At 36.9% G+C, this 23333-nt stretch overlaps 3 protein-coding genes and 1 long non-coding RNA gene across 14 annotated transcripts; 3 read left to right on the forward strand and 1 right to left on the reverse strand.

Moving 5' to 3' along the window:
- Positions 1-2: 2 nt before the first annotated feature.
- LOC113664274 (N-acetyltransferase 9-like protein) lies at positions 3-6500 on the forward strand. 2 transcript variants are annotated; one of them, XM_027179869.2, is made up of 7 exons: positions 3-154; positions 655-764; positions 2454-2513; positions 3285-3362; positions 3736-3795; positions 4114-4208; positions 4903-6500. In XM_027179869.2, exons 1-7 carry the CDS (start codon positions 78-80, stop codon positions 5047-5049), a joined length of 627 nt encoding a protein of 208 aa, XP_027035670.2. In that variant the 5' UTR covers positions 3-77; the 3' UTR covers positions 5050-6500. The 2 variants fall into 2 exon arrangements, with proteins under 2 accessions (XP_027035670.2, XP_027035671.2); XM_027179870.2 differs by lacking the exon at positions 4114-4208 and having other exon boundaries at positions 4903-5393.
- LOC113664275 (arf-GAP with dual PH domain-containing protein 1) lies at positions 5274-18911 on the forward strand. Of its 10 annotated transcripts, none has more exons than XM_089183887.1 (12): positions 6501-6761; positions 7226-7359; positions 11844-11935; positions 12566-12648; positions 12861-12973; positions 13400-13546; positions 14080-14163; positions 14726-14788; positions 15217-15285; positions 16040-16265; positions 16748-16875; positions 17183-18911. In XM_089183887.1, exons 1-11 carry the CDS (start codon positions 6662-6664, stop codon positions 16849-16851), a joined length of 1215 nt encoding a protein of 404 aa, XP_089040013.1. In that variant the 5' UTR covers positions 6501-6661; the 3' UTR covers positions 16852-16875; positions 17183-18911. The 10 variants fall into 10 exon arrangements, with proteins under 10 accessions (XP_089040017.1, XP_089040020.1, XP_089040012.1 ...); XM_089183890.1 differs by lacking the exons at positions 6501-6761; positions 7226-7359 and adding exons at positions 8066-9053; positions 9170-9303; XM_089183891.1 differs by lacking the exon at positions 6501-6761 and adding an exon at positions 5274-5409 and having other exon boundaries at positions 16748-18911.
- On the reverse strand, positions 7409-8860 carry LOC113664276 (uncharacterized). The gene is made up of 2 exons (XR_003445618.2): positions 8720-8860; positions 7409-8068 (listed from the first exon to the last, which is right to left on the reverse strand). It is a non-coding gene; the product is annotated as an uncharacterized LOC113664276 (long non-coding RNA).
- A 492-nt stretch (positions 18912-19403) lies between the features above and the next one.
- LOC113664269 (uncharacterized) lies at positions 19404-23195 on the forward strand. Its single transcript, XM_089183875.1, has 3 exons — positions 19404-19517; positions 20876-22340; positions 22761-23195. The coding sequence occupies exons 2-3, from the start codon at positions 20889-20891 to the stop codon at positions 23073-23075; spliced, it is 1767 nt and encodes a 588-aa protein (XP_089040001.1). The 5' UTR covers positions 19404-19517; positions 20876-20888; the 3' UTR covers positions 23076-23195.
- The last annotated feature ends 138 nt before the right edge of the window (positions 23196-23333 follow it).

The following is a 23333-nucleotide window of genomic DNA, read 5'->3' on the forward strand; positions in this document are numbered from 1 at the left end:
TGTTGTGACCGCTGACTAGTACTTGTAGGCAACTGTTGAGGGGTGAGTTGACCTGAGTTGGGGATAGCCGGTAAGTTATGAAAGTCAACAGTGATACAGTCTTGGAGGGGAGAAAAATAGTCCTAGTACCTTACAGAAAGGAACACGTTCCAAGGTATGTTTGCAGAATCATGGAGTTGGAGATGAATTTCAAGAGGAAATATTTCTATATAACCGTATGCTGTCCTAAATCAAAGCATTAGTCTGAGAGGCAATCTGCTGTTTGGGCATTGTCTTCTCCTTTGTAAAAACTGTATGCATAACGAAGCATCGGGTCATACAGAAATCTTGCTATTTTAGGTTCTAGACTAAACGTTCGAAAAAAAACCCCATTCATCCTAAGTTGTTTTGATTTGTATAAATTTGTTAACTTTAAAATAGTCAGTGTATCTGCGTGTCTTTCAGTCCGTCCGTAAGTTAATCAATCAGTAAGCCAGTCAGTTTGTCAGACTGTCAGTTTGTGAGTATGCCCTCCACTGAATGTGACATGAAATAAGGAGAGTCTCTATCGGGGCACAATAAATTTGTTTGGGAATCCTCTAGAATCTACAAAGTGCGATTGTCATCAATTTTATCATTAATTATCTAGTTCTGTTACACTGTTTTATCTTCAAGATATCATGACTGGATGCAGTCACCAGAACTGTTGGAGCAAACAGCATCTGAAAGACTGACACTGGATCAGGAATATGAAATGCAACAGAGTTGGTTCTTAGATGAAAACAGTATGTCAGTTGCTATCATTGAAACTAGACTTTACATTGTCCACTTAAGCTGGACCTATGAGGTGGTTCTTTTAGTAAGGAAATAAAAGTTTGCAAGATAATTAACCTGTTAACCACTAAGTGTCGTTTGCATCTAATTTCTCCTTACAGTATCAGTCTTGAATCGTATATAATGGTCACAAGAATAATGGAAAAGATCACAAATTTAACCCTTTACTGCTTGAAGGAAATGCCAAATGTTTCTTAAATGAGGACAATGAACCATTAGATCATGTATGATATATCATTTTAAAGGTATTTTTTGGAGTATGCTATAATTGACACCAACAGGTATGGAGGAGGTAGCTGAAAAGACTGAGAAGTGTCCAAAGTGAAATATAAAATATCTTGAAATTTTTTGTTTGCCTTGTACATATAGGGCATACCACTAAATTATGGCCTAATTGCAGCTTCCAGAGCATTGATTGTTGTGAGATATCACCTTGACCAAAATGATATGAGGACAAAAAGTTACAGGGGTGGTAAATCAAGTGTTATATTGGAGGGGGCCATTATTTTTTGCTTTCAATGTGCAGATCTTTAAATGACTTTTTGGTTGTGAAAATTTCAGAAGAAATTATTAAAAATTGAGTATGAAATGGCATCCTATGCCATATGGCACTCTTGGGCTTTAACTCTTTACCCCCCGACATCAGCATGTATATTCTTCATACTGTTCCTCATACATTTCCAAAGAGGCTGACAAGGAGAATTTGTGTAACAATCAAGAGCTGCTTTAGTTGGTGATCATCTCCTCTATTCTCATGACTTTCATGTTTGATTCAGGGGTGAAATAGTCAGGAGAAATTAGATACTCATCACTCTTAGGGGCTAAAGGGTTAACCTCCTGATTGTCAAATAAATATTCCCTGTTATTATCACAGAAAATGTGGAGAGATCAGTGAGGAGAATGTGAATACAAATGTCAGGGTGTAAAGGGTTAACCCTTTAACTCTTAAGATATGATTGTTAATTCTCTCCTCTAGCTGCTATACATTTCCTTGTAAATTGGTTATAAGAATTTGGTGTTTAATCAAGATAATATCTTGTACCTGATAAATTTGAGTATTCTCACTACCTGCTTGCTGGATAATGTATGGATGCTATAAGGAGACATTGCATGTTAATCACTTCTGGGAGTAAAAGGGTTAAGGTTCCATCAATCTAGGCTTGTTAGCACATAGGCAGCCCAAGCTCATGTCTTGAGAAAAAGCCAACAATTAATTCATGAATGCGTCACGCATTGTGTGACTCGGTGTTAAGTTACAAGAGGAACCATTAAAAATTTGAACATGTTTTAAGGAATAGCGTGGGGAACGATATATGGTCAATTTATAACAATAAATATTTCGAAATATGAACATTTTACACACAAAATTTATAAAACTTACTCATACCTTGTGTATCCGTTGTAGTTTCTGGCAATTTCTGCCATTTTAAGCTTGCTTTACCATCACTGTTATGACATGAAATTATTTACCATCACTGCTATGACATGAAATTACCATCTGTTATTCCTGTCAAAAGACTGTGTCTTTTGTCATGAATGTCATCAATGAAATTGTACAACCATTTGATGTACATACTGGATTCAAATTTTGATAATTAGGTACTAATTCATTTTTTATATATATATTTTTAATAATTCAGAGTGTACATTTATCATCTTGGACAGAAACAAATGGGTCCATCCAGAAGTTACAGAAATAGGTTTGTGAACTGTTCATAATCATTACATCAGATCCCCAAAAATAAGGAAAACTCTTCCTGTGATAACATTTGAACAAAACCATGTCACACTGATTATACAGCTGAGCTGCACAGGAAAATGTGTGGTCTTTTGTCATGAAGTATGGAGTCCATGAAGCTTGAAGATACAACCTTGTTTTGACTTGTTTGATAAGCTATTTAGCAATTAGGGAGTCCTACAGATGAGTGAAAAATGTAAATAAGCTAGTTCTAAATACAGTAAGGGAAGTCTAAACAATGTCCTGAGAGCTAGCTACAAATGTACTTACATGAAAAATAAACAATTAATAAGTCACAAAGTTGGAAGAACTTATGAATAATTCAAAACAACATGTCTGGAAATGGCAGACATCTTTCTGAGCCAGTCAGTGGTATTAGGGCTTAATGGGCTGCTGTACAATAGTACAGCAGCTGTAGTACAGAATAGTACAGAATACTGCTGTACTTTAGTACAGCAGTATTCTCTTCACCGCTCACAGTCTCGAGCCATATATTTTCCTGTCTGTTTCTTTGTCTCAACCAATATGTGCTTATCATTATATCCTGATAATATTTAATCAACAAATTTATATGGTGAGCTTTAGCTTTCTGTAAATTATGTTTTTTTTTTTGTCGTGATGAAAAGGTTACTTGTGTAAAATTAGGTTTGGCTATAAGTATCTAAAGCACATTTTTGTTGGCAATACATGTTTGATTGTGTACTAAAGCATAAATGGATGTTTTTGTTTAAAGAATGTATGGCTGGTGATGTCAATTTGTTCTTTGATGACAGCCAGCAAGAAGTTGCAGAGATAGAAATTATGATAGCAGGTATAATTTACTGTGGTTTTTTTTACTTACAATCTCCTCCAGGCCTCTAATCAACAAAATAACTCCCTGACTCAGAATTACTTGAAGGATCAGAGATTTAGTTTCCTTAGCTTTCTTTGCATTTCCTTTTAGTGTAGCAAGAGCATCCCTTTTCTCTTATTGATTACATAACTATGGGAAGAAAAGGGTGAAAATTACAGCCATGCAAGACGACTCAACCTTATTTACTGCTTTGCAGGAGATTTGAACATAAGTACATATCTTCACTCACTTTGAAACAAGTGGCTACCTCAAATTCAGTGCTTATACAATCTGAAGCAATTTCTTTCGCTGAACATTTTTCACCATTAATCCACTTCCATGTGCTTGACAGAACCATCTTGTAGAAGATGTGGACTTGGAAGAGAAGCCCTATTAGCCATGATGAACTATGGTAACTGTTCAACTCATTTTGTGGAACACCCAGATTCATGATTACCTTCAGTAAGGTTTCCAGCAATTTTTTTTCCACTTCAAGCTTGTATTTATCCGTGTAACCAGCCTGGAAAACTCCAAACAAGGTGTGACATGATAGAAAACACCCCTAAAAAGGCACTGCAGAACTCTCTATCCGCATCTATCTATCCGTGGTCATGGTTTCTGATCATTGGGCTTCCTTATTTCCCATATAGACCAGCTATAGTATACTTATTTTGGGTTTTGTTTCATCATCATCAGGGTATTGATTATATCTCTCCTACATGAATTTTAGGTGTTACCTGCCTAAGAGTAAAAAAATATGTAGCGAAGATTGGTTGCGTTAACGAACCAAGTTTAGCACTTTTCCGCAAATTGGGATTTGTTGAGGTTAGCTTAAAAGCGTTTCTGTCCTATTCATGACAATGAAATCAGTTTTTTCTTATAAGTTTATGTCTATAAAATCCTTGTGCTGCGCTCCTAAGTGAAATGATCAGAAAAAAACGGCAACAATAGCAACCGCAATGACTTACGAAGCTATAGATACATTAAAGGGGATAAATTTCAAGAGAAACTGTGGTGCTGCATCGGTGGGAGAGTATAACAGGGAAATTTAGTGTTAACAACTAAGCTGAAAACGTAAACTGGCCACAGCGATTGGCTCTGACGAAAGGCTGACGCTCGAAACGTCAGCCTTTAAACTCTTTACGGTGGCCAATTTACGTTTTCAACTCAATTGATAGCACCAAGTTACCCTTAATAGATACATTAAACAAACAACTAGAATGGGCGTATCTCTGCAAGGTGGTTCACGTCAACTGAAAAGCTATTTAAGCTTATGAAAATGTATAAATTTTTAGAAATAGGAAATAGCAAAATCAGGCGAAAAAATAAATTAGAGGAGTTGCCGAATGAAAAAGAGAGTCAGAGGAAACTACTAAATTGAGTGATTTGTTCAGATCCATCATTACGCATAGTAGCTGGCTATACTTGCGTAGGACACTGTACATGCACCATTTTAAAGTTACCGTGTCTAGACATAGAAGATTTCACTTAAAATTTTTTTTTTCTTATTTGATGACAGATTTCCGTCAGCGAAGTATTCAAAGAGGTTACACTGGAGATGCAAGTAACCCAGAGTGTGAAACAACAGCTTACTCAGGCAACCAGTTACATTCTTCATCACAAGTATCCCTACAGACCTACTCGAAACTCGAATAAAAACTTGTAATCAGTCATGGAAGCTATGGGAGAATTCATCAAACATGTTTTGTTTTCTCAATCTCTGCACTTGCAGAGTCACAGAACTTCCGAGATGTCGGATACAAGGACACGATCTTTTCACACTCCGTTTTTATCATGTGACAGGCCGAATGTCCGGAACATAGATTTCAGCATGAAATCGAATGTTATTACAGTTGCCATTTAAGCGCGCAAGGATACCTAAAGGTTACAACAGCCCTGTTCTTAGTGGACTTTGAAAAAGAGGAACATTGCCTTGTTGTCCAGTTTCTGAAATATTCTGTTCATAAATGTATGGGGACGACACGAGAAGAAGTCATTCACTTGATGAGAGCAGAGTTTCTCCTCGGTATGTTAATAAGGAAATCAAAGTCGATCTGAGTTACTTTGCCTTCCATTGCATCACCAACACTCGCATTCGTAGTTAGTGAGCTCGAAGGCCCGTGTCTTTATCACTGATACACATTTGCAATCCAGTTTAATCCTCTTCGTCCTGAGCTATCTTTGTTTTTATTCGGTTTGTAGTCATCTTTTTATTTTTTGTACTTTTGTACCCGCAGAGAAAAGACTAAAAACACTATGACGTAACCCTTTTATCATCTCTCGATATAGCCCCCCCTCCTCCCCCCTCCGTATTCCTACATTCGTAATAGATATTTTGGTAAAGGAGAAATAATTGCAGTTAGCAATGGTTAGATACACTATTGAAGCAATTGTGAAATTGAAATTAGAATCACAGAAGAGGAAAATTACCCTTGCAAAGGGTTCGAACCATGATCGTCACTCGTTTTCCAATGAATATATCCGGGAGGAATCCCTGCTTTTTTTGTTTACTTCCGTGTTGAAGAACTCCACGGGACTCCCGAAAGTATCGCAAGGAGACAACCTTGAAAAAATTTAAACAATCACGCTGCAAGCAAAAGTATACTTATTACTGACGTTCCTTTCTACTGATGAAAGGCTAATGTGCCAATTTTCGAAATGATAGTTCTCAGTCGTATAATAAATCGAAATTTTCGTTTTCAGTAAAATGGGAAAATGGTGAATAATAAGCTATTTACATCCGTTTTAATCGAAGAAACCAAATAGAAATGGCTTTTTTCATAGCTCTCAAGGTTCACTGAGTAAAGTTTAATTAATATTCCAAAGTACATGGGTATTCCGTTTTCGAAAGTTCGAAGAGGAATGTTTATTTTACTAGCTAAAGCTGTGTCGAAAGTTAACCTCACCAGGCAAGGCCCTCTGTGAATTAGCGAATCATGTGAGAGGTGCTTGCGCTTCCGTGAAGATTAAACTTTTGAAGTGCACGAAAGATTTATGATCGTTTTTCGGTTTTGATTTCCGAGCTTCCTTTTCGGGCCCGTGTTATTTTTTCCCTGTAACGTTATGATAATGCGATTTTAACTGAAACAGACTTGACATGTAGCTCACGTGATACGAGATTTTGGCCTGTTGTTGTCGACCCGAAGCAAATAATTTGTCGACGAATGATTTACTGACGGACAAATGTTCGGTTCGTCAGAATATAATTATCGTCCTTGCATGACTGAGTAATGAGTTAACTGGCCAGCAAGTTTACTTTAAGCAAAGGCTTAAAAAAAATGTCCTCGATAAAGAGACAAAATGAAAAGGCTAAAACTGCTATAGTGGCGCTAAAACAGGAAAATGGAAATGATGTCTGTGCGGACTGCAGCAAGCAAGGTAACAGTGTCAAGTTAAGTGAGATATGGTTAGATGTTCCCTAGTGTTATTAACGAGTTCACTAATGTATCCATACAAATGGCAATTAACTGCCGTGGGTAGCTGCGCAGAACCCTATTCGTGTAAAGGTTGAGAACGAAGCCCTAGAAAAAGGCGGCAAGGTTTCGAACAGACGAAGTGTCTATTTGTTTTGAACGTCGGTGCCTCGACGAAAGCTGTGCTCTAATTAAGGTCGTTAAGTAGAGGTGCCAGTTTCTTTCCGTCGTAGTACCATCATTTCGCTTTTGTAATAAGAGGAGTTTTATAAGCTCTCCAACAGGAAGGTAAATAAAGCCCCGCATTTGAACTGACAAACTGATCAACTCATAGGGCTCAGACCAAGAATTACTCTGAAGGATGAACCGATGTGACACTTCCTAATGAGCTTAAGCTTTGAAATTAGCATATATGGTTTCCCATTACAGATCCCAGGTTCACTTGTCTGAAGAAAGGATTATTCTTATGCCAAAACTGTGCTCAAGTCCACACTAGTTTTGGAGGTACAAATTCAAGGATCAAATCTATTGATCTGGGAAACTGGAATGACGAAACTCTACAGGTAATGTTCACCGCATTATTCAACTATTTGAATCACCTTAGAGACAAACTACGTATTTGCCTTGGATGTATTTCACATCGTGCGATTACTTGACAATCACGAATGAGAAAGTTGTAGTTTTTTTTTTTTTTTTTTTATCCTAAAGGCCTTTCTAAATTATCCAGATTGATGATATTCATGAGATGTATTTGTGGAATCGCGCTCTAAGATGCCGATTCGCGCTATTGAACATGCAATGTTTTCTTTCGTTACGCACGAAGCCTTGTCACGTGACAACGGTCACGATATCAATAAATAGGGATTTCAATTTCATTTGGGTTGGTTTATAAGCTATTAGTCTAACTGGATAACAGTTAACGTAAGCACCAAATCTACATTTAAATTGTACACTCACTCAGAACAGCAACACAAAACCCATTTCAATGACACTTCCTTGTTTAGTAGTCTGTAAAGATCTGTCTGTCAAGGAAGTGGTTTTGTTTAAGCGATTGACGTAGTTTGGGCAATACTGCAAATTTTCGTGGTCTTGTTTCGCGGTTCATCAGAGAACCAGATTTCTACCATTCCTGCTGAAGTCATGACAGAGTAAACAATGCTTCTCTATTCGCTAAGGAACGGAATCTTTCAGGCCCTTAAGGCGCCCATATGGTGGAGAAATTTGTTCATCTGCGGTGTAACTGCCAAAACCAGTTCCCCTCTGCTGGCAAAGCTAAAGAAAAACGGATAATTTTTCAGTGGCTTTTAATAGCAAATTGACTGAAAATTACAATGGAAATACAAATCGAGTTCCTTGCCACATACTCTGTTTTGAACTGTACCTTGACCATTATTACCTGAAAGTGCTTTTACTCAAGTCTGCGGCTAATTTTCTTTGCCAATTTTGCTCCTTAAGAAATAATGCTCGTTATTTATTCTCGCAAAGGAAAACTCGTTCGTGACTCTCGTTAAGAAAAACTTGCTGGAGTACGATTTCCCTTTATCTTCCGTAATTTCCTTGACTAACATCCGGCTTTGTTAAGTTACCTGAATTTGCAAGTTCTTCTTCGACGTGGAAAATTTTTCTTCTTCAACTTTATGAGCCTGAAAAGTTCATACTTAAATCTTCTAAAGAGAAAGATGTTGTACATTATAAATTGAAAAATCATAGGGTCCAAACCTATTAGTCTCTAACTATACGTATACTTTGACTTGGAAGTTATAACCAGTGTAGCTTTTTATGGCAACACTCACGAGGTAACTGGCGATAGCAGTTAAGCTAACATTCAAGAATTTGTGCTATTTGAATTTACTCAATGGTTTAATTTTACCCACATAGTAAAAACATTATACTATCGGAACTAAACCTCATATTTAAACAAACCTTTCAAAAACGTAACTATTCGAAATAATCCCACCTCTACGAGTGATTTTTTCCATATTCGCACGTAGAAGTCCTATCCGCTTGTTTCTGCTCGTTTCCAAATGTGGGTTTCATGTGGTTTCATGTGGTTCCATGTGGTTTCAAATGTCTTTATGTTGCGCAAAGAATGGGAATGAATTACGGTACTAGAGGAAATGATGCGAGTACTTTCCCCACCCCCTGTTGGTACGCGATGGATTCGCTGCATTCAAAATGACGGAAAAGAACAGAGTGGCGATATTAGAGTTGATGAAACAGCCTTCAAATAACACATGTGCGGATTGTGGAGCTCCAAGTAAGAATTTTAAGCTAAGGTCGTCATTCTACTTCGCCAGAGGGCCCACTATGAAAATTTATTATGAATTTTCGTTTGATTCCCTTCGAAACTTCCTGTAATGTTTTGTCGTGCAGATCCCGAATGGTCATCGGCGTCAAAAGGGCTGTTCATTTGTATCACGTGCAGTGGAATTCATCGGAATTTAGGACCTCAGCTCTCTGTGGTCAAGAGTCTGAGGCTTGATACTTGGACCGATGAAAAATTGAAGGTAAACTCGATATTAGTCGTGGTGTGTGCGACTTTCAGTGCGTCAAAGCGCTAAGATTCCTCTTAAAATCTTACAATACCCCGTGTGTTCTCAGATATCACTGCTCTAAACCATTTTCTCCGATTATTTGACTTTATTAGTAAATTATGAAAAGGCTTAATTCAATTTTTTTGTCAGGTGTAGCCATGAGTTTCTGAAATCAACACTAACACATACATAGGATTTACGCCGAAAACCTGGAAAATACTCAGTTCGAATCTTTATCAACAAGGTCACCACCTTGATTTTTTCGCTGTACTCCGCCTTAATTATCTCTGCCAGGAAAATCATCCATTGCATAAGCAGTGATGAGATATTTCAAAGAGTTTCCTATTTATTTCCTTGCTCATCTGTAATTTATCAGAAATGTTTACAATGCAAAATTAACGTGACCATTTATATCGATTACAGTTCAATTGACGTCTATAATTATCTTATTGAGTTTTCCGATATAAATATTCAATATAACAGCTATTATGAACAACAAATAAATACAAAACGGTTGTGTTCAAATTCCATATTATGACTGGCACGACAAGTCAACAGGAAACAAAGATAATCGTATAAGCTGTACTGTGACATTTGTCCTTCGGACAAATATGTAGAAAATCTAAAAAATTATACGTATCAGAATTAATCAAGATAAAGAGAAAGGCCCAGAGTTGAACGGCAAAAATATTTTTTCATTTTAACTTAGAGCTAAGTGACTTCATAGTTTAGAATTAACATACTATTTATAGGATATAATTGTAACAAAGATATTTCTAGAAATAATTTACTAATGCCTGTTTCCTGAGGATTCTACATTTGTTTATAGCTTGTTAATTGTTTGTTGTGATTCAGTATTTTTTAAGGTTTAAAAACTTTCAATCCTGTTTTATAGTTATTAATTATTATTATTTGTTTTGTATGATACACAAGAAAAATGTTGTTTATGGTGATATCATGTAGGTGTATGTCCTCTTATAGATCATAACTAAGATCCAGCTAATTACATAAAATATTACATAAATATGAAATATGAACATATTTGACATTTATCATTTTTTAACCCTATAACCCCTAAGAGTGAGTGGCATCTAATTTCTCCTTACAATATCTGGGCTGAATCAAACATAATGGTTGGGAGAATAAAGGAAATGATCACAAACTAAAGAAGCTCTTGACTTGTCAAGCAAATTCTCCTTGTCAGCACATTAGTAAATGTGTTGATAACAACATGGGGAATATCAATATTGATATTTGAAAGGAAATATATTCATATTACTGGGTCAAACTATTAGTAAGTCTACTTGTTCTAAATTTGACATTCCGCTCATGTTTTCTTTTTTGAAACCCTTAAGCTGACTGCCAATTATTTATTTGACAAATACTTTCCTATTTTTAATTCTTGAAGTAACTATATACAACCCCCCAGTTAAAAAAATTGGAGAAATCGTCAACGGTTTGTCAACCAATAAAATTTAATCCTCATATATCTTCAGGTGTAGGAGTAATTTATCGCTTTTCATCTGAAATTTTCAATTGACTTCCTGGTGTCACCTAGTCTCCTATGGAGCCATTCTTTCTTTGGATGTCACACAATTCTTTTGGAGGAAACATTGTATGACATCCAAAGAATGGCTCCATAGGAGACTAGGTATCACCAGGTAGGCATTTATTGTAACAAAGCAAGTCTGCAGACTGATACTAAAACCAAAAATAACAACCAAACAACATGCCCACAAAATTTTAACTGTAATTTAGTATTTTATATGTAAGGAAATCACCACAACGTATTTAAGTGGAGTGAAAAAGACCTTAGAATTTTGCAACACAGTGACTGCCAACTGTTGTCTAAACCCTTTAACTCCCAAGATCTCGTTATTAATTCTCTTTACTGTCTGCCAAATGATTCTCATCATGTTAGTCTGGAGAATTTGGTATTGGATTAATTAGTAATCCCATAATTGATATTTTTCTTCATTCTCATTACTTGTCTTCATGATATAGTATAAATATGGTGAGGAGAAATTCTGTCTTGGTCACTCATGGGGTTAAAGGGTTAACTAAGACAGTTTGGAAAATAAGATAAAAGGGAGCAGATTGAATAATTCAATAATGACATAATAGTAATTGAACAACCAGGCAATTTAAATGTGTTAGCTTGTTATCGAGTATACAGCAGATCAGAAAATATTTTAATTATTTTCTTATACATTTATTGATGCATGTCTTTCAGATCAACTTTTTATGTACTGACATTTTTTAAGTTAACAATATTCTGTTTACAAATAATTATAAATATTATCAGTCAGAGCACCAGTAATGTTTCAATAATGATCAAGCAGTCTTGGAATCTTGTTGATATTTGTCTGACATTGTATTGTAGAACTGAGTGGAGAGAGATATTGTACAGCAGGTAAATAAACTGAGGACCAGACACCCTTGCTGCAAAGTCCAACAATTTCTTATAATAATCTTTTTTTCTTGCTCCTGTTGTTTTCTTTTCTTCTTCTTAGTTTATGGAAGAGCATGGTAATGCTAAGGGGAATGCTGTATGGGCCAAGAACGTCCCTCTTTGCTATCGGCGACCAAAGCCATCAGATGCACAGTAAGTACACTTTTTAATCAATGGTTTAGAATTACACACTTTTTTATTGTCAATACTTGGGGCTACATTAATACTACAGTGAGTGAACAGATAATTGTTTAAGATTTTCAAATTGTTAACTCTTAACTCCCAGAAGTGATGAAGGTGTAACTTCCTCCTATAATATCCCCATATTATTGAGCAAACAGGCAATGAGAACACTCAAACTTATCAGGTAGAAGCTGCTATCTTGATCTAGCATCAAGTTCTCATAACTAATATACAAGGAAATGTGTAGCAGCTAGAGGAGAGAATTAACAATCAAATATTGGGAGTTTGTGTGTTAAACCTGAAGGGTCTTCCCGTAAGAAGGATATTTGCAACTTGAGGTGCCTTACTAGTACTTGTGCATTGTGTTGATAACTGTGAACAGCTCAATTCTGTTGTAGGAGTCTATTTGTGTTTTATGCTTTATGTAACATTGCTTTTTCAACTTGAATTTTTTTGTTAACTTCAAAAGAAAATGCCAAGCAGCATAGTTTATTTGTTCTTAATTTATACCTGATATGGCATAGAAAATTTTGAAATGATTTCCCATCTTTTTCCTCTCCTCATTCATTTTCCTTTTTTTAATTTTGTGAAAATTCATAGTGTGCTCAGGGAGCAGTGGATAAGAGCAAAATATGAACGAACAGAGTTTATTGATGGTGCACCAGAGCCAAGTTATTTAACAGGTACAGTGAGAGGCTAGCTTTGGAAAACCCTGTAAATCAATCTGTCTGTGTGTGTACAAATAACTTGTACACTGATGTACACTCTTTTTTGTGCTAGTAATTTTTTTCTTGGTTTATAAATTAAATGGACTTTTTTTTTCTCCTACTGATTTTGATTTTCAAAATTGATAATTGATGTTTATTAATTGACTTATTGTAATTTATGTTTCCAGGCTCGTTGAGAGGATATTTAAGAAAAAAAGGAAAAGAAGATAACAGTTGGAATCTAAGACTTTTTGTTCTATCTGCAGCGGACAACTCACTTGCTTACTACATTAGAGATCAGGTATATAAGTTGTCATGCTTGGATGTGGGAAAAATTGGGCAAGAATTTCTATTGCCTCTAAAACATGATATCTTTATCATAATTTATGGACAGAGATACTCTGACCAACATGTGACAATAACATTGTTGTCTTGGAATGTAGCTAAATGAAATTATGTAATTAACCCTTTAACTCCCAAGATCTGATTGTTAATTCTCCCCTGTAGCTGCTACACGTTTCCTTGTAAATTAGTTATGAGAACTTGGTGCTAGATAGCAGATAGCAGCTTCTACCTGATAAGTTTGAATATTCTCATTACCTGTTTGCTGAAGAATGTATAGGTATTGTAGGGAGAAGTTTTATGTTGATCACTTCTGGGAGTTAAAGGGTTAAACTACTTTATGAGTTCATATGTGATTATGTTGTCACTCTAAATTTGTTTTAAGGATAGGGAACCAAAAAGTAATTTGAAAATCACTGAGATTAACGTCACCTTCGCGGAAGAAAGAACAAACAAGGAAAATAGTCTTCAGATAACATATGTTACAAAAGGACGGACAAGGAATTACTTTGTGTACTCTGAAAATGGCCAGGTATGTTTTGTAAAACATAAGTTTATTTCCATTATTTAAAACTTATAATGACAGGGTTTGTATGCATCCTGACCTAGAAAGTCCTGTAATTTCATTCTGACATTTTCCAGGACTGGAAAGTCCTGGACAAAGACTACAGGTCCTGGAAAGTCATGGAAATCTGCTCAACTCAAGCAGTAAAGCTTTTAGAATTTACATTATTTAAGGAATGTATGTAGACAGTAAGAAGAATTGATTTTGAAATCTTGGAAATGAATGGGTTTAAGATGAAATCTGGAGTCCTGGAAAAATTGATCTGTGTCATAGAAAAAGTCTTTGAAATTTGTTTCTGAAAAAGGGTACAAACCTTGTGATTATAGAGCAATAGAAAGCAGTATTAAATTTAAGAGGTTGAGATGATGCAGGTCAGCACTGTGGGGAGTAAGTGGGGAGAGGGTGGTAATTAAATTTGGGGGTGTGGTCATTGACCAAAAAGGTAAGGAGTATTGGCATAATGTTCTCTTTTACTTCAATAATTATTTTTAATTTTCTAGGAGGTTGTTCAATGGTACATGGCAATTAGGAAAGCAAAACTTGATTTATTAGGATACAATGAATCTGATGTTGACCAAGAAAAGGTAAGGTAACCAACTAGCTTAGGTTTTCAAAAACCCTTCATACACCTATAATTTATAATAATATACTGACAGTAATACTTTATTTATATTACGCTGTTTCTATTGCTATCCAATAGCATTTTAAAATTTCTCAAATAAACATAAAGTGCTTGAAAATCCCAACTGGCAGGAGACAGACCAGTTGGCTATTTACACAGTGCAGCTGAAGAGTTGAACTTGTGGCGACAGAAAGCAAATCCAGTGAGGGGCAGGGTGGAGGACCACTAAATTACAAGTCTAGCGCCCTAACCGCGCAGCCATGCCACCTCCTCTTCTGACTCTAAGGCTGACAATTTTGTCACCATAGTCACTACTATTAAGAAGCCAAGAAGGAACGAACCAAAAACTCTTGGTTGATGAAACATAGTTGCAATAAAAGAAGAACAGTTTTTTTGTGATAATTTGACCATTGTGGAACCTGTAAAGGAATCTGATTACAAATTAAATATTTGAAGTAAATCCTATTTGAACCAGTGGATTGAATAATAACTGTCATTTCTCTCATTTCTGTTTTGTTCTTTAGTTAGAGAACGAACTCACCAGGGACTTCATTATGCAAGGATTTTTGTTTAAGAGAGGACCAAGGGTAAGAGTGGAGCGAGTCATTAAATTTTGGGATTAGTATCAGTATCTGGGCAACTGCCCACCTACCCCTCCCCTAACCCAACATTAACCCTAACTTGTTATCAATTGACTGTTGTTGGGTTAGGGGAGGGGTAGGTGGGCAGTTGCCCAGATGCTGATATCGATCCAAATTTTGTTTGTAACGTCTTATAAAAAATGATCGATTTAGGTGAGATTGAGTTCGGTATTAAGTCGAAGTTAATTCGCCAACAAATTACGCATCATTTTGCTCCAAATCGAAAGTCGATTCGCCACAAACGTAAGTCATTTTGCTCAAGGATTAAACAGCGAAATGACCGTAAACGTTCACGACCGCCGGAGCTCATTACACCTAAATGGATGCCAAGTGAATCCGTTTAAAATGTTTTTCGTTATGTTACATTCGACTAGGATGAACCGTGGAAGAAAAGGTGGTTTTCGCTTGATGGCAGAAGACTTCTCTACTTCGAAGAACCAATGGTACGTATAACCAATAGTGCATGATAAGAGTACGTGTCCAGGTATCCGGTGAGGTTTCCAAATGAGTGGCAAGTAATCCGGGATTGCATTGTTGTGTTTAACATAGGATTGCTCTACAGCAAACTGTACTTTGTGTAGAAGACTAGCGCCACTACCTCAGCCAATCAGATGCAAAGTTAGTAGATTCGATGCGATCTACTTAATAACTTGCGTTTTCTCAAATTTCATTACCGTTTGTTTGCCTGTATTTACTCTGAGTTCTGATTGGTTAACGAGACAGTTGCATTTGCTCTGATTGATTGGCTGGTTAAACTCAAACTTTTTCTTGATTCCATCCATGAGGAATATTTCTTTCGCGTGGTTTATCAAAATTCGTTACGTATATTTGCAGGTCCAATTCTTTCAGATAAAATAACTGATGTTTATCTTAAAAGTTTTTCACATCACGTCCTTTGGAGGATTTTTCGTCCCTTCCAACGTGGACCAAACCGGGCTTTTTTTATCGCCCGGTCGGAGGATTTGCCAGATCCCCCCATGGGGTTCTGGGATATTCTTGTGATTCCTCCCACATTGGCAGTTGATTGTCTGTCAATGTTTTATAATTCCCCTTCATACTATGTTGGCGGCGAGTGATCCTCTCCGTTTCCACTAAAAATCACGTGATCCCCCAAAAAGGCCTTCAACCCCCCTCCCCCCCGACCCCAGGCGAGTAATAATGACTTTTCCCTCAACTAAATAGTGACTTTTTGAACAGGACGCTTTGACCAAAGGCGAGTTGATTATCGGCTCCAACACTGAAGGCTTTGCTCTCCAAGAGGGAGTCAAGTCAGGAAAGCATCAGGACGAGGACTACTGCTTCACTCTTACAACTCCTAAACGGGATTTTGTTATGATGGCGAATACAGAAAATGAAAGAAGAATGTGGATGGACTGTTTATCAAAAGTCATTTCGCAACCCATGACGGATGAAGACAAAGAAGGTTGGAGTAATTTTCTTGTATTTTGCGATAGATCGAGTAAGGAAGCAGGGAGCTTAAAGACTTCGATTTTATATGGTGTTATTTCCCTAAGAAGACATTAGCACGCTAACAAACGGATATGTTTTAGGTTGGTTCCTCTGCCCTGTATCAAGACAAATTTTTAGAAACATCAAACGAATATTACTCAGATCGTGGAAGAAAAAAAAACTTTTTGTCTGATTTATTTATTTTCTCAGGAAGTTTACAGGCAAGACTTTGACTTGATTTTGTTGACACTATTTTCAAACGTGTTGAATCCGGGTTATTCAGTACATGTCTCCCTCTACAGGTTTCCACGAACAGAATGCTGTAATTGGACAACCTCATAAAACGCGTGCTAATTACTAATTAATCTCCTCACCCCCTCTGAGGTTGCTATCAGGCCCCTTCCTGTAGACTATACTGACAACTTTAATCATACACTCACGTCATCTAATTTTTAGAAATGAAAACCACGCTCAAAGCAATGAAAGATTCCAAGAAAAAGAGCTTCAGTAGACTGCGAAGCCTGTCAATGTCCAAAAATCAGGATGAGGATTCGCCTTAAGCAGGCTGTTAAGTGTAGAAGCAGGTAGTAAAAGCAGTGTAGTGGCAGGTTCCAAGACTACATTTATAGGAAAATTATCTACTTATAAGGGTGATCAGCTGTTTTTTATATCAGTGCCATAGATTAACCAGGATGGCGTCTGTGGTTTAGGTTAATGTTTAAAAAAAAAACAAAACAAAACAAGAAAAAAAGGAAAATTGAGAATTGTCTAACATTGTCTCCAGGGTCCCTCTTTTTTCCATTTCCCTGCCCCTTCTGAGGTTGCTATCAGGCTCCTTTCTATAGACTATACAGACAACATTAATCATACACTCACGTCGTCTAATTTTAGAAATGAAAATCACCCTCAAAGCAATGAGAGATTCCAAGAAAAGGAACTTCGTTGGACTGCGAAGGCTGTCATTGTCCAAAAATCATGATGAGGACTCGCCTTAAATAGGCTGTTGGACTCGAAACTACTTAAATAAGCAGTGAAGTGGCAGGTTCCAAGACTACATTTATATGAAAATTATGTACCTATTAATGGAGATCAGCGGTTTTTTATATCAGTGCCATAGGTTAACCAGGGTGGCGTCTGGTTAATCACAATCCAATAAAAACAAATCAGCTTAAACCAGACAGAAATCGCGGCTAAAACGTGTAACCGGCATTGAGAACAGAAAAAAGCACCAAGAAAAAGCGCCTAGCAAAAAAAAAAAAACAGTTCGTAAAAATAATCATATACGTACCGCGAAATCGAATAATTTATTTGACACTGAATAGAAAACCTCTCTCGCAGATAAATTGATATAGGGGGATTTGAAGGAAGCGAAAGGGCGCAGTTGTTCGAAAAAAGAAGAATGTGATATTTTTATTTTTGGCTAAATTAGGCATTTATTTAGGCTATATTTTTTCATAAGGAAGAGTCCTGTTAATGTTCTCAGTTTCTCGGTATCCATAATCATTGCTTGTATATTGAGTATGCGTCATTTTTTAATTAGGAGTATTTTGCAAAAACTACATTTGCTTGAAAACCATTAAAGAGTATTAATGGTTAATAGCTTACAGATCATGATCATAATACTTGTAGATGCATTTACATTATTATTCGTGAGAATTCGTCATTCTGAAGATAAGCGTCAGCAATGTAACGTAAGTGTTATTTTGATGGCTGCGCAAGGACTCATTCCCAGCGGTGTTTGTGATGTGAGCCCGTGGTTAGACGAGTTTCAGCTATTTTACACACTTACTGTAGAAATCACAGCGGTCAAAAGTCTGCGCTATTGGGAACGTTTAGACTGCTAATACGCAGTTAGAATTTCGGCTCAGCTTGGTGGTTTCAGGCAGCTAATAATTAATTTTTTTGGTAGAGTTCAGACAAGATGGTAAACCGACAGAAAACCCTTGATAAGATGTACTCTGTGTTCAAGAAGACGTAAGGTTTCCTTCCCCCAAATTCGCTACTGCAGTTTCCTTTCATAGATTCGAACATTTCAGGTATTTTTTTGCTTGGAACATGTGGATTTTTCTGTTTTCCCTTAAAATTTTGCGCAGGAAATGAGCGCACGGCTGGCTACGATTTATTCATTGCGCATGCCGAACGTTTGACCGCTGTGTTGCTGTATGATTCCATGGGCTCGATAAACAGCCGCTAGTCGGGAATGAGCCCTGGCTCCTCTTAAGACTGAACTATAGAGAGTGGCGAAGATCAACTCTGTTCTTAAACACACATGCTTTATTTTAGTTTTTGATATCCAGATAGCAGTGTAAATATTATTTTTCATTTATGCTTGGTGTTGAATAAAATTCTTGCAATTGAACAAATGCGAAGGGATCGCATTGCTATATGGATCAGTTTGATACTCAACTTATATTACTAAGTATAATTCTAATGATATTAATAGGATAAAAGAAATTGAATTAGATTATAAGTAGCAAAGTGCCGTGCACTCTTTAGTATATTCTTGATTGTAATAATAAGTATTCTTTATATAAGATAAATTTATATAAAACGTACCTGTGCTTACTTATCAAGCAGTTTGTAAAGAATAAAACTAATCAGCTGTTGGCTCTTTGTTGTATTTCCGCGACTCTGATTGGTTATTGTGGATTTGGTATTACAACGCACGGCATGTTAAAAATATGATTTTTTTCCCGGTCGGGGGAAGGGGGAAGGGTTGAAACTCTTCTTCATATGGCACAACTGGGTATGGTTTTGAACAGGGTTTCTTTATGTACAGTAAGCTTTGAGCAGATTGTTGGATTGACGTTACCCACTTTTGAGTGAAAGAACTAGAAGGATGATATTCGCCCTGACGAAGGGCTGACGCGTGAAACGTCGGCTTTGTAACTCTTTACGGTGGCCAATTTACATTATCAAACTAAATTATCATATCGAGCAGTAGTCAGCTGGATTGGATTCAGAGCATGTAGTGTGACATCCCAACCTCACTTTACATCAAAAGATCCGTAATCAGGAATTAACAATCTCAGAAAAAATATCCACAGCCCCATAGTCCTTCCATATACTATACAAAGCGAGCAATTTACTTACTTACAGGGGAGGGGAAAGTTTCACCATCCTCGTCCCCATTCTCTACGCTTCATAAACCCATTCGAAACTCGTGTGACAACAGTGCAGTTTTCGTGAGAGGATTGTGTTGGAACACAGCTCAGTTTTCTACAAGGTAAATTCCTCACTTTTGAAATGATTGGATTTTTTATCGATGATTTTCTGTACCTCAAACTTAAGGCTCTTCGTTCAACATTAGGTCTGTAAACTTGCTTGTGACTCTCAGCACGTGTCCTCTTCCACGCCGCATCTAAAGCTTTTCATTTCTGTCATTACAAAATCTCGCTTTCTTATTATTTGCTTTCCGTAAGAAAATTTCGGGAAAAAAAATTGAACGGTATGGATGTTGCCTTTAACAACTGCAAAGGAAGGAATGGTCAAGGGTTACTTCATTTGTTGTCAGTGATAATAAGTTCACGTTGTCGATTAAATGTACTAGTCGTACGACACCAGAGGCCTATTTCCTTATCAAAGCATACCCAGGACTCTGTTGTATGAAGCGACTAGGATTACCGTTACTCCCTTAGGATGCGATGCTACCCTTGATTGGTATTGAATGAATGCTCTGCCACAGTAGAACCCCATTCTCCTTCTCAAAAAGCCCTCCTATGTAATAAGCCTCCCCTCTCTCCTTGTCAATAGTCCCCCCTCTGATTAGACCCTTCTACAATAGGGTCTCAAAGGGGTGATACCTTTAACTGTTAACGGTTAAAATTTTGGCCATTTTACCCTGAATGATTAACTTCCTTCTCTTGTGATTAAAAGAAAAGTTTTTTGACAGCTAATTTTTTTGGTCATTTTAAATCTAATGATTAACCCCATTGAGACCCTCCTCCAACAGCATTCCATTTGATGGCTCTAGAAGTTAAAAACCCACATGGGGTTATTAGAGCAAACATGATAACCCCTCAGAGCTTCATCATGTCTTCAGGAAAGTTAGCTGGTTCCAATTCATACACCTTGAGGGAAGGAGAAACTGTGAGAGTGAACTGAAAAAAATAAGTAAATGCCCCATGTAGATATTGTCCAAGGTATAATCTACAGACAGCTGTTTGCCATTGGTGTGTCAGTTCGAAAAAAGAGTAAATTTAAGATCATAAACACATATCCCTTGATTTAAGTTAGAGGCTAATCTGGTACACTCCAGAGGAAAAATGTTAGCTATCCTCCCACTAATAGTACAGGTAACCCAAAAGAAAGGACAGGGTGGGATGGGAAACTTTCAATGGACTATCATCCCATCAGGGGAGGGGGAATAGCTTTCTTCTTAGTTGCTTTAGTCTTGAAAAATAAATAAGCTCTGGTAACTAGATATGAAAAAGCTGGGCTTGTGAGACTCTACCTTTTACATGTATCTAGCCACTATCTACAAACTCTTTGAGTTTCTTGTGCAATAACATGCTCTTTGGGTTTGAGTTTGCTATATTTGACCTGTCACAAAGATGAAAGATTGTTATACTTTTTCTGTTGTAGGGGTGGCAATCTCATGAGTGAACTGGCCATAAAAGCTGAAGGCAGGTGTCTAGAGGAAGATGAAGACAAACCAGGAGAGAGAGGGGAGAAGAAGCTTAAGAAAAAGAAGAGGAAATTGAAAGGGGAAGACCAAATATTGGAAATGAAAACTGAAGGTGAAGTTTCAAAGAAGGAATCAAAACATAATTTAAAGGAAGATAAAGCTGAAGAAAGAGATGATGGAATGAAAAAGAAAAAGAAGAAGAAATCAAAAGAGGATGAGGAAATCTCTGAAACAGAAATTGAAGGAGAAGGCTCAAAGACAGAGTTGAAATGCAATTTAGAGGAAAGCAAAGAGGAAGAAATAGAAAAGAGAAAATACAAGGAAAAGAAGAGGAAATCAAAAGAGAAGGAAAAAGTCTCAGATGAGGAGTCAAAAGACCATATAACTGAGAAAGAGAAAAGTAAAGAAAGGAAAGAGAGAAAAAGCAAGGAAAAGAAAAAGAAAGCTAACGGGGAGGAGAAAGTCTCCAAAGTAAGAGCTGAAAGCAAGGTCTTAAATGCAGTGTTGATAGGTAACTCCGAGGAAGATAAAGGTGAAGAAAGAGAAGAGAGAAGACACAAGGAAAAGAAGAAAAAATTAAAAGGAGAAGGGAATAGCTCAGAAATTAAAGCTGAAAGCAAAGTCTTAGATTCAGTGTCAAAACACATTAAAGAAGATGATGAAACTGATGAAAAGGAAGAGGGAAACCATGAGAGAAAGAAAAAGACATCAAAAGGAGAAGAAGAAATCTCAGAAACAAAAGTTGATTGCAAAATCTCAGTTGAAGAGTCAAAACACCTTCTAGACAGGGGTGATAAAGCTGAAGAAATGGAAGAAGGAAAAAACAAGAAAAAGAAGAAGTTGAAATCAAAAGAGAAAGAGGGAATTTCTGAGACAAAATTTGTGAGCGAAGGCTCAAAAGCAGGGTCAAAAGGCAACATAGAGGAGGATAACACTGAAGTAAGAAAAAAACCCAAGCAAAAAAAGGAGAAATTAGTGGCAGTAGAAATGGATCTCGAAAAGGAAGAATCAAAACTAGATACTAATGATGTGGATATCGAGAGAAAGTTGAAACGCGATCGAAAGAAAAAGAAGAAAGAAAATGAAGCTAAAGAAACTTCAGACATTGAGGACATGGATGAGGAATCTAGAAGCAATACGAAAAAAAGGACAATCAATGATGTTGAAGTTAAGGAGGGAAGACACAAGGCTAAGAAAAAGAAGGCAGAGAAGGAAGAAAGAGAACAAGACTGTAAAACTAAAGTGGAAGGAAAGGCCAAACGAAACCATTCAGATGAGGAAACTGTTGGACAAGAATTGGATTTAGATGAAAAGAAAAAAAAAAAGAAAAAGGCCAAATGTGAAGAAAACGATGACCCTTCTGAAACTAACCAAGGAAATGGAAAAGAAATTGGAAAATCAGATGAAAAATCTTCATCACAGGTAAATCACATTAAGACAATGTTTCAGGTTAAAAACAAAAAGCAAGGGAAGTTCTTTGAGATGAAATATCATGTTTGAGAAACATTACCTTGTATGTTGTCTTCAAAGGATTACTCGGCCTTAATATGAGAGAAAGGCCTGGGGAGACCAAAAGTGTGGCATTTTGCTTGGAGCAAAGGAAATTGAGGGAGGGTGAGGTGGAAGGTTCAGAGAGATTCACAGTTGGTGAATAGCCACTGTAAATGAAATGGAGAATTAACTTCTCAGCAATAATCAATGTAACCCTGCAAGATAAGCCCTAAGATGAGATTGCATGGCAAGATTTTCTATCCATTACAGGTCAATTCTTACAACTGAAGCCGAAAGCTTCCTATACCATAAAACATCAAATTAGTTTTTTGTTTTTTTGTTCTTCGACAGCTTGGCCAGTGGGGTAGGACTGAGTTTGGAAGTGACGAACGGAGGGACAAATTTCTCCGCTTGATGGGTGCCTACAAGAATAAACCCTCAACGGAGCCATCTGGAACTACTCTAAGCTCAAAGTCTAGTCGCCATTGCATGACTAAAGCTACTGAAGATTCCCTTACCAAGGGACTGGAACAGCAGTATGAGTCTGCCATGAATTTCAGCAGGAATCGGAGGGGACTGGGGCTTGGTTATAACCCGGATGAGGACCCAAGTAACAAATTATTCTATATTGACAAAACTGCTTCTAAATCAGTCAAGTTAAATTAGTAGGGCTTTGAAAAAGGTAATTTCAGGGATGGATTTCTATCAGCTAGGAATAAAATATAATTTTTGTAGTCAAGAGTGATATGCAAACTCTGTTTCAAATAAAACTATGTATCAACTAAATTGTCCACTTTACTCTACAAATTTGGTCACCAAAGTTTTTTACTAGTCACTATGGTTACCAAAGGTTGAAGCACTACAGTTTTTGCCTTCTGTACAGCTCACCACTCAATATGCTTTTTCTATATACCCAAGCAAATC

The sequence above is a fragment of the Pocillopora damicornis genome, chromosome 10 (assembly GCF_964200805.1).
Source record: "Pocillopora damicornis chromosome 10, jaPocDami1.2, whole genome shotgun sequence".
NCBI classification, from domain to species: Eukaryota; Metazoa; Cnidaria; class Anthozoa; order Scleractinia; family Pocilloporidae; genus Pocillopora; species Pocillopora damicornis.

What these genes read in the sequence shown, in the direction of transcription:
- LOC113664274 (XM_027179869.2), top strand. Translation starts at nt 78, where the DNA reads ATGAAAGTCAACAGTGATACAGTCTTGGAGGGGAGAAAAATAGTCCTA. An exon ending in AGAAAGGAACACGTTCCAAG is followed by an intron (nt 155 to 654) that starts GTATGTTTGCAG and finishes TTTATCTTCAAG; the next exon opens with ATATCATGACTGGATGCAGT. An exon ending in ATTAGCCATGATGAACTATG is followed by an intron (nt 3,796 to 4,113) that starts GTAACTGTTCAA and finishes CATGAATTTTAG; the next exon opens with GTGTTACCTGCCTAAGAGTA.
- LOC113664269 (XM_089183875.1), top strand. Translation starts at nt 20,889, where the DNA reads ATGAGTGAACTGGCCATAAAAGCTGAAGGCAGGTGTCTAGAGGAAGAT. An exon ending in ATGAAAAATCTTCATCACAG is followed by an intron (nt 22,341 to 22,760) that starts GTAAATCACATT and finishes GTTCTTCGACAG; the next exon opens with CTTGGCCAGTGGGGTAGGAC.
- LOC113664275 (XM_089183886.1), top strand. Translation starts at nt 6,662, where the DNA reads ATGTCCTCGATAAAGAGACAAAATGAAAAGGCTAAAACTGCTATAGTG. An exon ending in TGTACTCTGAAAATGGCCAG is followed by an intron (nt 13,547 to 14,079) that starts GTATGTTTTGTA and finishes TTAATTTTCTAG; the next exon opens with GAGGTTGTTCAATGGTACAT. An exon ending in TGTTTAAGAGAGGACCAAGG is followed by an intron (nt 14,789 to 15,216) that starts GTAAGAGTGGAG and finishes ACATTCGACTAG; the next exon opens with GATGAACCGTGGAAGAAAAG.